The sequence below is a fragment of the Hyperolius riggenbachi genome, chromosome 1, assembly GCF_040937935.1.
Source record: "Hyperolius riggenbachi isolate aHypRig1 chromosome 1, aHypRig1.pri, whole genome shotgun sequence".
Taxonomy (NCBI): Eukaryota; Metazoa; Chordata; class Amphibia; order Anura; family Hyperoliidae; genus Hyperolius; species Hyperolius riggenbachi.
Window position 1 is genome coordinate 480001316 of NC_090646.1, and position 15049 is coordinate 480016364.

The 15049-nt window shown below is 43.7% G+C and overlaps 1 protein-coding gene and 1 long non-coding RNA gene across 3 annotated transcripts in view; one reads left to right on the plus strand and one right to left on the minus strand.

Annotated features, from left to right (window-relative positions):
- LOC137521876 (uncharacterized) overlaps window positions 1-1276 on the minus strand; it is a 76395-nt gene extending 75119 nt beyond the window's left edge. The window contains exon 1 of the long non-coding RNA XR_011022231.1: window positions 1220-1276. This is a non-coding gene — a long non-coding RNA (uncharacterized lncRNA). The remainder of the gene's footprint in view (window positions 1-1219) is intronic.
- PNP (purine nucleoside phosphorylase) overlaps window positions 1-15049 on the plus strand; it is a 63060-nt gene that overhangs the window by 29605 nt on the left and 18406 nt on the right. Inside the window, exon 1 of one of the 2 annotated variants that reach the window (XM_068241693.1) lies at window positions 1411-1585. The exons of the other annotated variant lie outside the window; for it this stretch is intronic. Coding sequence (XP_068097794.1) covers window positions 1518-1585 — 68 coding nt within the window. The 5' untranslated portion in view covers window positions 1411-1517. Of the gene's footprint in view, window positions 1-1410; window positions 1586-15049 lie in introns of those variants that run through there. 2 annotated transcript variants of the gene reach the window in all.

The window sequence follows — 15049 nt, forward strand, 5'->3', positions numbered from 1 at the left end:
TTTGTTTTGTTTATTTTAATTACACCTATTTCAATGTGATTTCCCTTTTTTTAAAAAAAAACATCCGAATTCGCGAACACGAATTTCTACCGAATTTTGAGCCTGACACCCGAACCGAATCTGAATCCGAACCGAATTTCGTGGTCGAAGGTGAATTTGAATGTCATGCGGACCCGAATTCGAATGTACCCGAACCGAATTTTGGTACATCTGAGCATGCCTGGCTCTGGCCACTCGCGCTCCCTGTAATTTCTCGCTCCTGCTCAAGGCCGGTACAGTGTTATGCATTCTTGCCAAGTACCGGTCATACATCAGCGTCATTTTCAAGTATGCATGCCCAAAACACTATTGGCTGCTGTGCACATTCGGGTAGGAGCGCAAATTACAAGAATTATTTTTCGAATGGGGGGGGGGCAGAGCAGTACAAGTGAAATGAGCCCATTCAAAACAATCATCTCTAGTCAGAGTGTTGGACAGAATGTTTTCTGGTGGCGGTGGTGTGTGTGTGTGTGTGTGTGTGTGGGGGGGGGGTGTTAGTGACAGCAGGCCTAGGGCACTGGAAAGTACAAATCCGGCCCTGTATATATATAATATATAAATATATATATTAATATAATGTCCCCTGCCCTCCTCCTAACATTGGTATGGCTGCTGCCCCCCCCCCCCCCCCCCCCTTTTCCCCCAGTCTCAGGTCTGGACATGAATAAAATGGAAGGGGGTTAACCATAATATCAGCCTGACGATCTATTATTAGAGATAAGGTAGAGATGTGTGTGTGTGGGGGGGGGGGGGGGGGGGGGGATGTTATTAGTTGCCTAGCAGAGGATGGTTCTGTGTGAGAATAGGGTTAGGTTGGGTTGCATTTTCTGATAAAAATACATTGAAATCAATGGTTAGGTTGCACTTTCTGATAGCTATAAGCATACATTTTTGCAACCGGTTGCAAAATATTATAAAGTTGCAAACATTTTCACCAGTGGTATTAACTACTGATTGGGGTGAAGTTCCATCCTGGGTTACAGTTCCTCTTTAAGGTACTGTCCATAGAAATCACGGTACTTGGATTGCGTTACTGATTCACATGACTGGGTTCCCCCCTGAGGCACTAGAGAGCTGTGATACAGCGTCCTGTAGATGTGTCACACTTTCTGGAACACGCTGTTTATTTACTTCGGTGACATCATCATAGTCACAAGGCGGGAAGTCCAATGTCACGTACCTTTTCGAGAATTAACCACTTTCCGCTTGTTGCATATCCTGTACACGCCCCTCTGACGTCTCTGGTATGGAATTTACAGTGTGTCAATGAAAGAGGCCCCGACCAATGAAAACGGGGGAGTGTGATGTGCAGCCAATCAGGAGCGCCGAATATCGGGCGTGTGTGTCAGAAGGGGGCGTCGGTCCAAAAAGGAGGCTAGTAGTATATTGGAGTTGTCACGGCGCATTTTCTGTATACAAAAGATAGGCAGTAGCAGCTGTAGCGGATATTGTGTATATAGTATACTAGAGCAGCAGTGATGTCTCCTCCAGCGCCTGGCTCCATGAATCATGACTCCATCATTGAAGACAGTGAAGTCCGCATAGGGTAAGTAATAGCGACACGTTTTACTGCTCAAACAGCAGTTTTCAATTAACATGGAACCAGGGGCGTAGCAATAGGGGTTGCAAAGGTTGCGACCGCATCGGGGCCCTTGGGCCAGAGGGGCCCCAAAGGGCCCTCCCTCAACTGCAGTATTAGCTCTCTATTGGTCCTGTGCTCATAATAATCACTTCTATAGATGCTTGCAATAGTGGTAATCATTAACAAACTGTTCCCCATCCCCTTCTTGCACCGCTGACACAGTGACACTGTAATTGCCATTGGCAGATTTTGGGGCGCCGTATCAATTGTTATGTATAGAGTGCTTGGGGGGCCCCATGTAAAACTTGCATCGGGGCTCACAGCTCTTTAGCTACGCCACTGCATGGAACTGAGGGAGGGGGTGTTACTATCTTGTGGATGGTGTGATTAGGGGATTGACTTTCTCGGAAAGTTTATGAAAAAGTTGTATGCAAGAACATAGTACAACTAATCTGTATTACTACAGTAGAAAGGTCAATATATAAAATACACCAGAGCAGGCGCTAAGTAGTGGTTGCTTCTGCTTTTGTCATTTTCCTGTTGTCATGTACTAACCACGTGGAGAATGACAGTTATGTTGCTGGCATGTCTAATGGGATAAGATTGGCAAATTGATTGCTCCTGTCTAGACATGCATCACAGATTAGGTTAAAAGGAATGCAGGTTTTTGTTTTGGCTGTGTTCAGGTGTGGGAGTTTCTCCTTCTTTAACTGTCAGGATAGGGGTACAAAAATCAGGAAGTGAAGAAATATTTACCAAAACTGTTTTATAAACATTAAAAGCCCTATTACCCGGGTTATTACAGAGCAATGGAGCCACCGGGGAGGGAGGCAACAGAGTTCATGGGGCTGGAGGAAGCACCAGTTAAGTATCAAATTTTTACTTTTCCAGCAGGCGGAAAAAGTGGTGTTTTACTTAGCTGGTGGTTCTTTCAGCTCTCTGCAGTCTATCCGGTCCCTCAGAGTTGTGCCTCTTTACCCTCAGAAAGATCCACAACTATAGAACTCTAGTCGCAGCTGCTTCTCATGCGTGGTCCCATCCGTGCGCCTCCTCAGTTATGCTCCCTGCAACAGGTGCACTCTGCGAATGTACAGTTTCACAAAACCTTAAACTATGCATGTGCAAAACGGGCCACGCATGTGCAGTTGTGATCTTTCGAAGAAGGACAGCAACACACTGGAGGGGATCAGGAGGACTCCGAAGGGACTGTGGGGGGCTGGAAGAAGCTCCAGATAAGTAAATGTTAACTTTTTCCCCCACATCTGCTATTCTTTAAACTGCTTTAAAGTCCTTTTTTAGACTTAATTTTTATGAAATTACCACCTTAGCGCCTCCTGCCTATTTTCTCTACTCATGTAATTAAGTATAAGGGCGAGTTCACATTCTGCCCACTGCCATGTGCTGCATTACTGCATGCGAATGTCCATACAAATGTATGGGCGGGTTTACACCTCTGTGTAATGGATCATGTTATCTTAATGTGTTGTACATCAGCATAACAGTATAGTTATTGTGCAAGTGTAAGGGAACACACCTGAACGCAAATGTTCATGCTATGAAATGACGTGCATATTTTTTACGGAGCAGTGCTTTTCAGCGCTGCTAGATTTGGGCGCAGCCGGCGCCTCCATAGGCTACAATAGGAATCACTCCTATTGCAGCGCTCAGTGAGTAACGTGGGAGCCATCAGCAGACGGAGCCGAGGTTGCTTAAAAACATAATAATTCGGCCTCCAGCAATCGCTGGAAGCCGAATTATTTCATTCCCCCACTATCCATGGCAGCCTGGAGGGGGAATAGTAATTAATTCGGGCCAAACTTGTGCAGAAGCAGGATCAGCCATATAACAGCTGTATCCTGCGCCCAAGTCTACCGGCGCCGATTTCAAATATACTCTATTTTTTATGTTAGAGTGTATGTAGCGATTGGCCACCACTGGAGGTGGCTTTTTCCCATGTCCTGATTGGGAGGAGTGGTGGGCAGGAGCTTATCCACTCCTTCTCTCCCAGAAGGCATTGCTCCTTCCCTATATCCCAGGTAGAAAGCGTGTTTGAAGCTGTGGTTGTCATCATGTGACCACAGTTGGGTGGGGATAATTTAAAAAAAAAAACAGAACGGGAGTTTAAAATGTGGCTCTGATTCTAGCCAGGCGCACAAGTGGCTTTCCACTGGGACTTTGGCAGAAATAGCTGAGCCCAGTTGAGTCCGCTCTACTGCTCAGTTGCCTGTACCTGCTTAGTAGAGTGGACCCATTCGGGCTTCGTTATATCCACTGGAGCCTGAGCGGAGTGCCGCTAGTGCCCCTGTGCAGGCAGGCCAATATAAATACTATTGTTTCTTCCTTTCTGGGGGTGCCAGAGCTGGATCAGGCTGGGTGAGGAGGACGGGGAAGCCTCATTAAGATCCAAAGGCTTCCCTGTCCTGAAGTAAGTATCTGTTTTATTTTTACTAATTTAAAGTCACAGGTGTACTTTAAGGTGCTCATACACCTCTCAATCGTCCACCACATCGACCAGTAGATAGTCAACGGGAGCTGCTTAAAAAATGAAGCAGATACTTACCTAAGGAGAGGGAAGGCTCTGGGTCCTATAGAGCTTTCCTGCTTTTCTCTCGGCCCCGTTCCAGTGCTGGCTCCCAGGTAGCAGTATTCAACCAATTTGGTCAAATACTGCTCTCTCTCTGCTGCGAAGGAGGCTTTGGAAGTCTTAGGGAGCCCGAGTGCTCCTGAAGACAGGCTGCTCCGTACTATGCATGCGTAAGCGCCCTCTCGCACACACTTGCAGTATGGAGCCGCCTGTCTTCAGGAGGACTCGGCTCCTGAAGATTTCCAAAGTCCCTCGCGGTGGGGAAATTTTAGAAGGGGGAGTGCCGCTGCAACGAGAGGAGCGGTAATGCTCTATAGGACCCAGAGCCTTCCCTCTCCTCAGGTAAGTATCTATTCGTTATTGTTTTTATTTTATTTTTATTTTTTTTACCGATTCCCAATGACTTTAAAGAGAACCCGAGGTGGGTTTGAAGAATATTATCTGCATACAGAGGCTGGATCTGCCTATACAGCCCAGCTTCTGTTGCTATCCCAAACCCCCCTAAGGTCCCCCTGCACTCTGCAATCCCTCATAAATCACAGCCATGCTGCTGACAAACAGCTTGTCAGAGCTGGCTGTGTTTATCTTTATAGTGTCAGTCTGCTGCTCTCCCCGCCTCCTGCAGAACTCCGGTCCCCGCCTGCATCCCTTCTCTCCCTGCTGATTGGAGGGAAGGGACGGGGGCAGGGACCGGAGCTATGCAGGAGGCGGGGGAGCAGCTGAGACTGACACTGCAGATGTAAACACAGCCTCACAGCACGGCTGTGATTTATGAGGGATTGCAGAGTGCAGGGGGACCTTAGTGGGGTTTGGAATAGCAACACAGGCTGGGCTGTATAGGCAGATCCAGCCTCTGTATGCAGATAACATTCTTTAAACACACCTCGGGTTCTCTTTAAGGAAAAAAATCGGATACTTAACTCGAGAGGGAAACCCCTGGATCCTTAAGAAACATTGCCCATCCTCCTCCGCTAGGCTGTTCCAGTGCTGAGACCCCCAAAGCTGTATCAAAAGTCAGGATCCGCACCGTCTAAAATGGGTATTTATTAAAGCTCTTAAAACATTACAAAAATGTAAAAAATTGTGTGCCGGGTCACCATTAATGGTGACCCGGCACACAATTTTTTTACATTTTTGTAATGTTTTAAGAGCTTTAATAAATACCCATTTTAGACGGTGCGGATCCTGACTTTTGATACGGATTATCCCTGTGACTCCAGGGTGGATCACGGCACGTCACCATCTCCATTGGTGCAGATGCTCTCATAGCGTTTGAGAGACCCCCAAAGCTTGCATGTGGACAGCCTGCACAGTAGCACGGATGCGTTAAGGCAGGCATGGGCAAACTTGGCCCTCCAGCTGTTAAGGAACTACATGTCCCACAATGCATTTGCCTTTATGAGTCATTACTGTGGCTGTAAGACTCCTGCAATGCATTTTGGGACTTGTAGTTCCTTAACAGCTGGAGGGCCAAGTTTGCCCATGCCTGCGTTAAGGTTTCGGTGGAAAAACAAAGCCTCATCGAGTCCGTTCTACTGCACAGGCACAGATAGCCAGTGCATGCACAGTAGCACTGACCCACTCAGGCTTTGTTGAAAAGCCGGGGGGCACAACAATGGAATGGCCCAGTGGAGGAGGGTGGGGAAAGCCAGAGGCTTCCCTCTATTCAGGTGAGTATCCCTTTGAGGCTATTTGTTTCATACTGATACACTTTAAGTGGAGCACCAAGCAAGTACAGTAGTGACATACTTGATTAAAATATACTGTATATGTGAAATGTTTTTCTGACTGAGGATGTATAATTCTGTCCAGCCAGTCTTGCAAACCGCACACCATTACCAGACTGCACAGCCAGTGAAACAGCTGCCTGTTCTTTATTTGTGTTAGCATCTTCCTGTGTCTGCTAATTGGGGAAATGGTGTGGTCACCATGACATTGCTGAATCATTCTCCTGTTAGCAGACTGGCAACGAGTAAGCTGCAAAGCTACTAGACAGGCCGTGCAGTGAGTCAGCGGCATGTGACTCACAGAATAGCTAAAGTTTGGTTTACAGCATTTTTTTTGTTTTATCTGTTATTAAATAACACTAATATAGTTTGTGAAACCTTTGTCTGAACACGATATACCCTCATACACAGGAGCAAAGTAATGTTGCCATCAATAGGCATTAACCAATTGTAATGACAGTTGCACAGACATGTTCAGCTGTAGCATGTACTGCTTCGTGTAGAGGGGAAAGTGGACCATGAGCAGTAAATGATTGAGCTGTGGCATGGGGACAGGGAAAGAATATGGGCTTGTTTGTCACTTGTCATTTAGCGATCTGGTTGGACAGTTTACTAAATGACAATGGCCTCAATTCACTAAGCTTATCTCCTGTCTTTAAAAACGTTTATATAGTTATCACCATGGTGACGAGGCATGTAGTATTCAGGAAACATTTAACCTCAGGTAAACCTAAAATTAACTCTTTTGTCTTTAAGTTAACTCTTCAATCCTTAAAATAACTCCAGAATTCTAAAGTTAAAGACAGGCTGTTAATTAACTGCAAGTGAAAATAACTACAGAGGAGGTAACTTAAGGAATGGAGAGATAAGATAACTCTCTCACTGTGCGGAGGTACTTTTTTTCTCTTGCCTTATCTCCAGCATGATCTTAGTGAATTGAGGCCATTGTGAGACAGCTGTACACAATCTAAATTCTTGACTCAAGGTTCGTACACACGTCTAACAAAGTGCACGACCAACAACACGACATGACCGGCCCATGACAAACCGCTTTCAGTACTTTTCCATACACCAACCAACTAATCGACCAACTCATCCATATTTTGTGCGCGCAAGCAAAATAACGGACTGCACGGCATGGCCACAAGCAAAACAAGTACATAGTTCAAATGACGTTATACACACGCAGCCAACTGCACATTATCAGCCCAACAGTGATGTGAGTTAATCTGCAGGATGGATCGGTGAAACCGCCTGTTATCAGTCGATCATCTAGTCATTTGCCAAGTGTACACACGTCTGATGGTCGTCCAACAGACCAAAATCAGACAACAATCGGTTTGGTTTACAGAATGCTTGTTTTGTCTGGGTTTTCACTAATGTGTATAGGAAGCGTGGTAACTCCTGTTATGGGCATTCCAAGCATAGTTATGTTTCTGTAGATCAGGTTATTGTTATCTCTGTAAAAGGTTATCTCTATTATGATTGGGGTGGATTATTACTCATACACCTATTTAAGGATCAAAATGTATTTCACCTTCTGTAAACACTGTTTTATTATACTGTTGTAACATAGGTTGTTTCCTTATCTTCAACATGCAAATTTGTTTCCTTTTTTATTTGGTAACATGTGACTCACTCATGAATGTACTGTATTTAGGGCTATAGACTGACTGTAAACTGGTTATCATGTTTCTCAGAAATTATTGGTAATCGCCTTGTCCAAACACAGAAGTGTCACAACATATGTCGGATGAACAGTATGAGAACATGGCCCTGTCAGTCTGACAAAGGCTTCATAGCCGAAAGCTTACTGCTTTTCTTCTTGGTTAGGCACTAAATGATATCATCCTGATTCAAAACGTCTTACATGTCAGCAAAAAAGGAAGTTGTCACTTGTCACAAAGGGTATTCTATGGCTGTAGAGCATTCGAGAACACTGCATAATGTAAAGCCTTGTACACATGCTAGATGAAACTAGGCCGATAACAGCAGCCTCTACTGAATCTAGGTTGTGTACAGTAGCCCCGACCCCACTCGGCCAGCAATCAGCCTGGCGGAGTGCTTCCGCTGAGAGTATTGTTCTCCTCATTCTGCCCACTGTGTGACGTCACTCCTGTGCCACTCTGTCTGCCCTTTTGACTCTCCATAGGACTAGAACACATTGTTAGCCTGCAGGCTAGCAACTCAGTGTTGGCCTTGCAATGTTGGCCGAGGGATTGGGTACCAATCTCCACTGGGTGACATACCTTGTAAGTGTATGAGCCTTTAGTGATACAGATGGGATTTTTTAATTATCTATTAGCTGGTGAGAATTTTCAGGTTTCACTTGGGTTCTATCAGAACGTATTGGGGTTGGTGTAACCTTAGTAAATTTGCTAGTGTATCCCTGCAATCGCCTGCATGTATCCGCAGTAAGATAACAAAAAAAAAAAAAAAAAAAAAGTCTACCCTGTCCTTGATTTATTTAGAAGATAGGTTTTTGCTGTGGGTGTGTGCATGTGACTAAAGCACAACCGAGATTAACTAACTAACCTGCTGGCAAGCCTTGCTAGTTGTAACATGACCCAGGTCAGACATTGACATTTTTGCCACCTCTGAGCAGTTATTTATGTTAATATGGTCTGTTCTTGCAGAATTGCCAGAATAGATCATTTACTTTCTTCAGCGTTTACCAGTTTTCTCTAACCTCAATCCAAAGTCACATCACATTAATATGTAACAATATGCCACTAGAATAATACATTATGCTAGGGCACATTACACCTACTACACAGTTACCATATTAAACCGTGTTCCCAGGTTGCAGTTTATCAGGTCTTTGGTGTGGGTTCTTATCACCTCTGGGTGGGTGGGGGGATTGGTGTGAGTTAGGGCTTCTTATCAGTTGATTGGCTGGGCAGTGATGAGCCTGAGGAGGAGGTTCAGGTCACAGATACTGCTCAGTTTTTGGAGAAAGCATGTTTCTGGATTTTGTTACTAAGCACACTAACAGGTAGTTGTGTGTTCAGATGAGGTAGATTGTGTGGTGGCCAGGAGGGTTTTTTGTGGAATAGTGCAGGTCACGGCTGCTATTTCATGTGAGTGTGCTGTAGGCTATTATTTATTTATTTTATTATTTTTTAGTATTTATATAGCGCCGACATCTTCCGCAGCACTGTACAGAGTATATAGTCTTGTTACTAACTGTCCCTCAGAGGAGCTCACAATCTAGTCTCTACTATAGCCATAGGTCTATGTATGTATTGTGTAGTAGTATATGTATCATAGTCTAGGGCCAATTTAGGGGTAAGCCAATTAACTTATCTGTATGTTTTTGGGATGTGGGAGGAAACCGGAGTACCCGGAGAAAACCCACACAGACACGGGGAGAACATACAAACTCCTTGCAGATGTTGACCTGGCTGGGATTTGACCGGGGACCCAGCGTTGCAAGGCGAGAGCGCTAACCACTACGCCACCGGCCTGCCCATAACCTATGGCAGTCTGGGTGAGCTACTCACCCGCTGTCAAATTCTTGAACACTAGCAAGATCCGTTAACACACAGCCTCATAACAGTTACACACCAAATCCCACTCCCACTTATGGGTATCTGTTAGATCTAGTGGGATTGGGAGTGGGATTTGGTGTGTAACTGTTATGAGGCTGTGTGTTAACGGATCTTGCTAGTGTTAAGAATTTGACAGCTGGTGAGGGGCTCATCCAGACTGCCATAGGTTATGGGGAGCTTCTACTGATGGGCTCATTGGTCCAGGAACGTGAACGTGGCCGGAAGTTTAGAAGGAATGTTGGAGATTGTGGGCTTTGGTAACGGAAATCCCATATGATTGGGAATCAAGGATTTTGGGTGGTCGAGGGTTAAATGTAGGTGTGCTGCTGCTAATATTTAATGACTGGTGTGAGCTACTAGTCTAGTTTCCCCAGCACCTCTCTAGTACACAGGACCAGAACTAAGTAGTCATAGATGTGGCATTACACTGATGCCACATTTGAATGGAGTTAATAGGCCAAATGCTTGGCTAATAAATTGCTGAGCAGTGGCTGTCGGCTGTACAGATTATATTGAGCGCCTGGTTTTGGCTATATGCAGGCACCCAATTCCACCATGAAAACTGATGGCTGGTGCTCAGCTATACAAGCCGAACCGAGCATCGGCGAAGGAAGATCACAGAAGGTGTGTATTGGCTAGGGTTAGTGTTAGGACACAAGTTAGAGTTAACAGGATTATGGGGTTAGGCATTTAGGAAGAAGTTTGAGTTGGTGGGGAGGTTAGGGTTTAGGTGTCAGGAAGGAATTAATGTTAGGGTAAGAGGTGATGAGTAACCGAGCTGAAAACTCAGATAGAAGTACCATCAAAAAGCTGATCATTGAATATCACTGATATTCTGTCAACATCACCTGGCACACAAACAGTCCCCTATTTGGGGGAGCAGTGTCAGGATAAATATTACTCAGCTGCTGCAAGTGAATCTCAATAACTGGGGTGCAGATGGGTGGGGCAAAGGGCTCAGCTAGGATGGGATACCGTACTTTATAAATATCTGTTTGTTTCTTTTCCATTGCAAATTGTCTTGCATAATTCTTTCAGATTCTGAATCATTTTTTTTTATATAAGCCAGAGTGAATTCTAACTTTTGCCTTGACACTTACATGATGCATACTGATTGCATTCCAGTTAACTTTAGTATGCCATTTGATTAGCTTTATTATTTCACTGTCTTTGCCTGGCCTATTTTAAAACCATAAACATATGTTGAGAGTGGACAGTAAAATCTTTATGGTGCTGTTCATTTTCTCTTAATCTACATGACGTGGCATGAGATACAGCTGTGTTATCTTGCAGTAATAAACATGCTGTGCTTTTACAGGTCATTACACTTTATATGTCACTATGTACTTTCCTTTTCTTATTTGCAGTCTTTGTGACATTACTTTATGTATGAAAACACATTAGCAATACAAACACTAGTACTTTTAGAAAATATTGTGTGTCAGTCCCCTTGAGAGATGCTCTGAAAATGACATTTCACTACAGATCCAAATAAAATACACTACAATGAGATGCATGCATAAAATAACACACTACAAGGAGATGCATGTATAAAATAACACACTGCAAGGAAATACAGACAAGATGTATGTATAAAAGCACACGCTCTACTTGGAAATACAGACAATGAGAAGCATGTATGAGCACACACTGCGGCTCTGTTCAGTGAAAAGTCACAGGATGACATGTGGTTAGTCAAATGGTCACCTGCATTTGACTCCAGGTCACAGTTAGTAAATGAAATAAAGTAGCTTAGGAAATGAATTATAACCATGTGCACATCTGACTCCTGAGCTACATTATATGCATTAGGGATAAGGCAATGCCATAGCTTATACATTTTAAAGGAATCCTCAGGCAAAAAAAGAGTTTCACTTACCTGGTGCTTCTACCAGCCCCATGCAGCCATTCTGTGTAGTCACTCACTGCTGCTCCGGTCCTCCGCTGCCAGCTAGTTTCGTTTTTGCCAACCTCAGGGGTCGGCGGGCCACATTGCATACATCTTTACGCATTCCCACTGGTGCATGAACATTAATACATACATTTTTATTACGCATTGCATATATTTTTTTTTTTTGCGTATGCGTAAAAATGTACGTACATTCATACATTATCATTGCAGTGTTGCTATTGTAACTAATCAGTATATAGAAATAGCTACTACCTCCAGTACAGTGGTTTGTACATGATGCTTTGGCTAGGTTCACACTGGGGTATAACTTTTAGAGTTTTTGTAAAAACAAGATTGGGGGGGCGCATACAAGGAAGCATGTAGTCCGTGAAAAGTAAGCTTTGTTGTTCGATTCAACACAGCATGCCTTGCCAACAGAATCCACAGCACTGAACTGTAAGAGCTGGACCGTTATCTAGCCAGTGGACACCACTGTCATCTTAGCACGCCGCTGTACTACATATAGACTTTTGCCTATGCTACAATTAAATAAAATTGCAGTAAAGAGCATAATTAAGCAGATGATTTCTTCTTCAGTTTTTTTATAGTTTTAGGAGAGAAGGAGTAGAACGTGGGTGACCCTGGTAGTAACCAGGGCTGTGGAGTCGGTCCAAAAATCCACCGACTTCGACTCCTCAGTTTAGGATTCCTCAGACTCCTCGACTCCGACTCCTCTAATTTGCATATTACAATTTTGTTGATTAAAAGTATATAACATGAAATTCGTCTCTTAACTGCCAACGCTTAGGAATTTTACAAGACAACTGAAGTGAGAAGGATATGTAGACTACTATATTTATTCCCTTTAGACTAAAACTAGTCCTTGGTAAGAGTACTTGTAAAAGGTACAAACCGGAACAAAGAACATCTATCAGGCCCTAGGCAATGTAAGTGTGGGTACATGTAAGAATGATGTGCAGGTACTCTGCAGGGGAATGAGGAGATTGTAAACAGACAACACCTCTGTGTTCAATGTGCACAGCATTCTCAGTGGATTCCCTGCAGCTCTGTGGGGAGTGCATATGTAGAGTATAGTACTACTGTGTAACAAAGTAAACCTGAGACAGATGAAATTAAAGTTTTATACATACCTGGGGCTTCCTCCAGCCGCCTTCAGGATAATCAGTCCCTCGTTGTCCTCCTCCACCACCTGGATCTTCTGCTATGAGTCCAGGTACTTGAGCCAGTCGGGCGTAGTGCGCATGCACACACTCCGCCGCCAGGAGCATACTACACCTGTGCAGCACTATTGCGCAGGTGCAGAATGTTCCTGGCTGTGGGAGCGGCATGCGGCCGGACAGCGCTGACTGGCTGAATTACCAGGACTCATAGCAGAAGATCCGGGTGGTGGAGGACAGCGAGGGACTGATTAGCCTGAAGGGGGCTGGAGGAAGCCCCAGGTATGTATAAAACTTTACTTTTCATCCGTCTCAGTTACCCTTTAATTTGTAGTCACCAAACCAAATTTTAACAACATATCAAATTATTTGATTTCATCAGCAAAGGGAGTGCATACATTTGCATAAATCAGCATCAATGCAGAATTCTTTCCATCTCGTTGACCATCTCTATTATTGACACAGCTACACATCAGGCTTTATTCTTACAGCATAGATGTTATTTAGTATATATAAGAGATTCCTGTGTACACATCATATATACAGTCACAATCAGATATGTATATCTGACCTTAAAAATACGGGGACTGCTTTATTGAAGCAGCACAAGTAACTAATTTTGATTGGTTTATTTCATTTTTGTGGACTAAGCACAGCTATTACTGTATATATACTGTATATATACATTATTTTTAATGACTATTATCTGAGAAATAGAACATTTTATCATATTTTCTATTTTAATTACAGTTACAAATTCATTAGGAGTCGGAGTCGGTGCATTTTTTCCCGACTCCAGGCACCCAAAATTGCCCGACTTCGACTCCACGACTCCGACTCCACAGCCCTGGTAGTAACCATGCTGTTAGGGTTTAGTTTAGACTTTTTTTATAACTCTTGAACCAGCATAGAAGATGTAACACTCGGTATACTAAGAATCAAAAAGTGCAACTAGCATAGCCATAGAAAATAAAGTCTTTTACAGGTAGTCCCTGAATTACAAGTGCCTGACTTGCGAAAGACCTGCCGCTACGAATGGCAAGTCATAACTTTTTTTTTTCTGAAAAAGACCTTGTAGTTTTTGAGAGTAGATTTAAAAAAAATTCAGAGTTTTTTTTTTTAAACACGGTAAAATGACATTTTTCTGTGGTAAATTTTACTATATAGCGTGTTCCGAGATCTGCACACACATTTTATACATTTAAAGCAACCCTGCGATCCAGCGCTGGGATCCTCTGGAAGTATGCGCGGACTACGTGAAATCGTTTCAGTTCTCGTAATTCCGTATTATTGAAAAATGTTACGTGAAATTTTGCATAAGCAAAATTGCCACATTACGATCATCCCTAGGACAGAGGGAGGCACATAGGGGGGCAGAGGTGGCACAGAGGGGGACACTGAAGGCACGGGGCACAAAGGAGGTACAGGGGACAGACATGGCACAGTGTCCCAACTCAAGAATGGATTCAGGTTAAGAACGAACCTACAGTTCCTATCCTGTTCATTAACCGAGGACTACCTGTATCTGGAATGTAACTGTATTTCTGTACATTTGCATATTCTTTTCTTCTACACCACAGTAAAATTGTTGAGGTTTGTGGATTTTCATAAAGTATGGTATATTTTGTGACTTAGTTCTGCAGGCCCTGAGAGTGAATTGGCTTTCCCCACAGTTCCAGTAATACAGTTTTGTATTCAGTGTTGTAATACTGGAATAATTGCTTCGCTGCACATGACTGTGAGTTTGGTTTTGACCTGTACTACAAGCTGCACAGTCTAGAAAAGGAAGGAATCTATGAGTCATAGCAAGCTTGGCGTTCTTGCAATAGAGCCAGGCCCTCCACAAAGAACACTGGGCACCTGTACCAGCCACAGACGACATCTCGTATTTTACGATTACATGATTAGATCACACGCATTCACTAACAGTAAGCATTAAGTTGTAAAGGATCTCAGCCTGACCATGGGAAGAGTGTACTGGTAGCTTTCTCAATAGTGCCTGAAGGTTATTGGCCAGAACAGACTAGTCTGGGTAAGGTTTACTCTCTTTTGACCAAAGCTGTTACCAGAGAAATCTAGCACTTCTATGTCTAGCATTCCTTCTTCAAGGCCTGTAAAATATGGTTGTTGGCTCTGAACGTGAGGCATTGAGAATAACAAACAAGACACAAACTCCATACAAGCCCATTTCACACAGAAACTGTTTATATTCTTGGGATTTAGGCTTTTTGGCTGGATCTAAGTTGGCAGATTCTCTGACAGACATCAGCCTCTGAGAAGACACAGCATTCAGTTTACACACAGCCACTCTCTGTGCCCTGGGATCTGATATAGCTTTGCAGTCAAAACATAGTTTATGCAGCTTGCCAAGTTCTGAGGATGGTAAGAAAGGTAGCCCTTTTTCTTTTTTTTAAGTATATGAATCCTTCTGTTTGTGAGGTAGCTGCCTCCCATACCACCTCTGGCCAGTTCAAGAGCAAGCTGTAGCTCGCTAGTG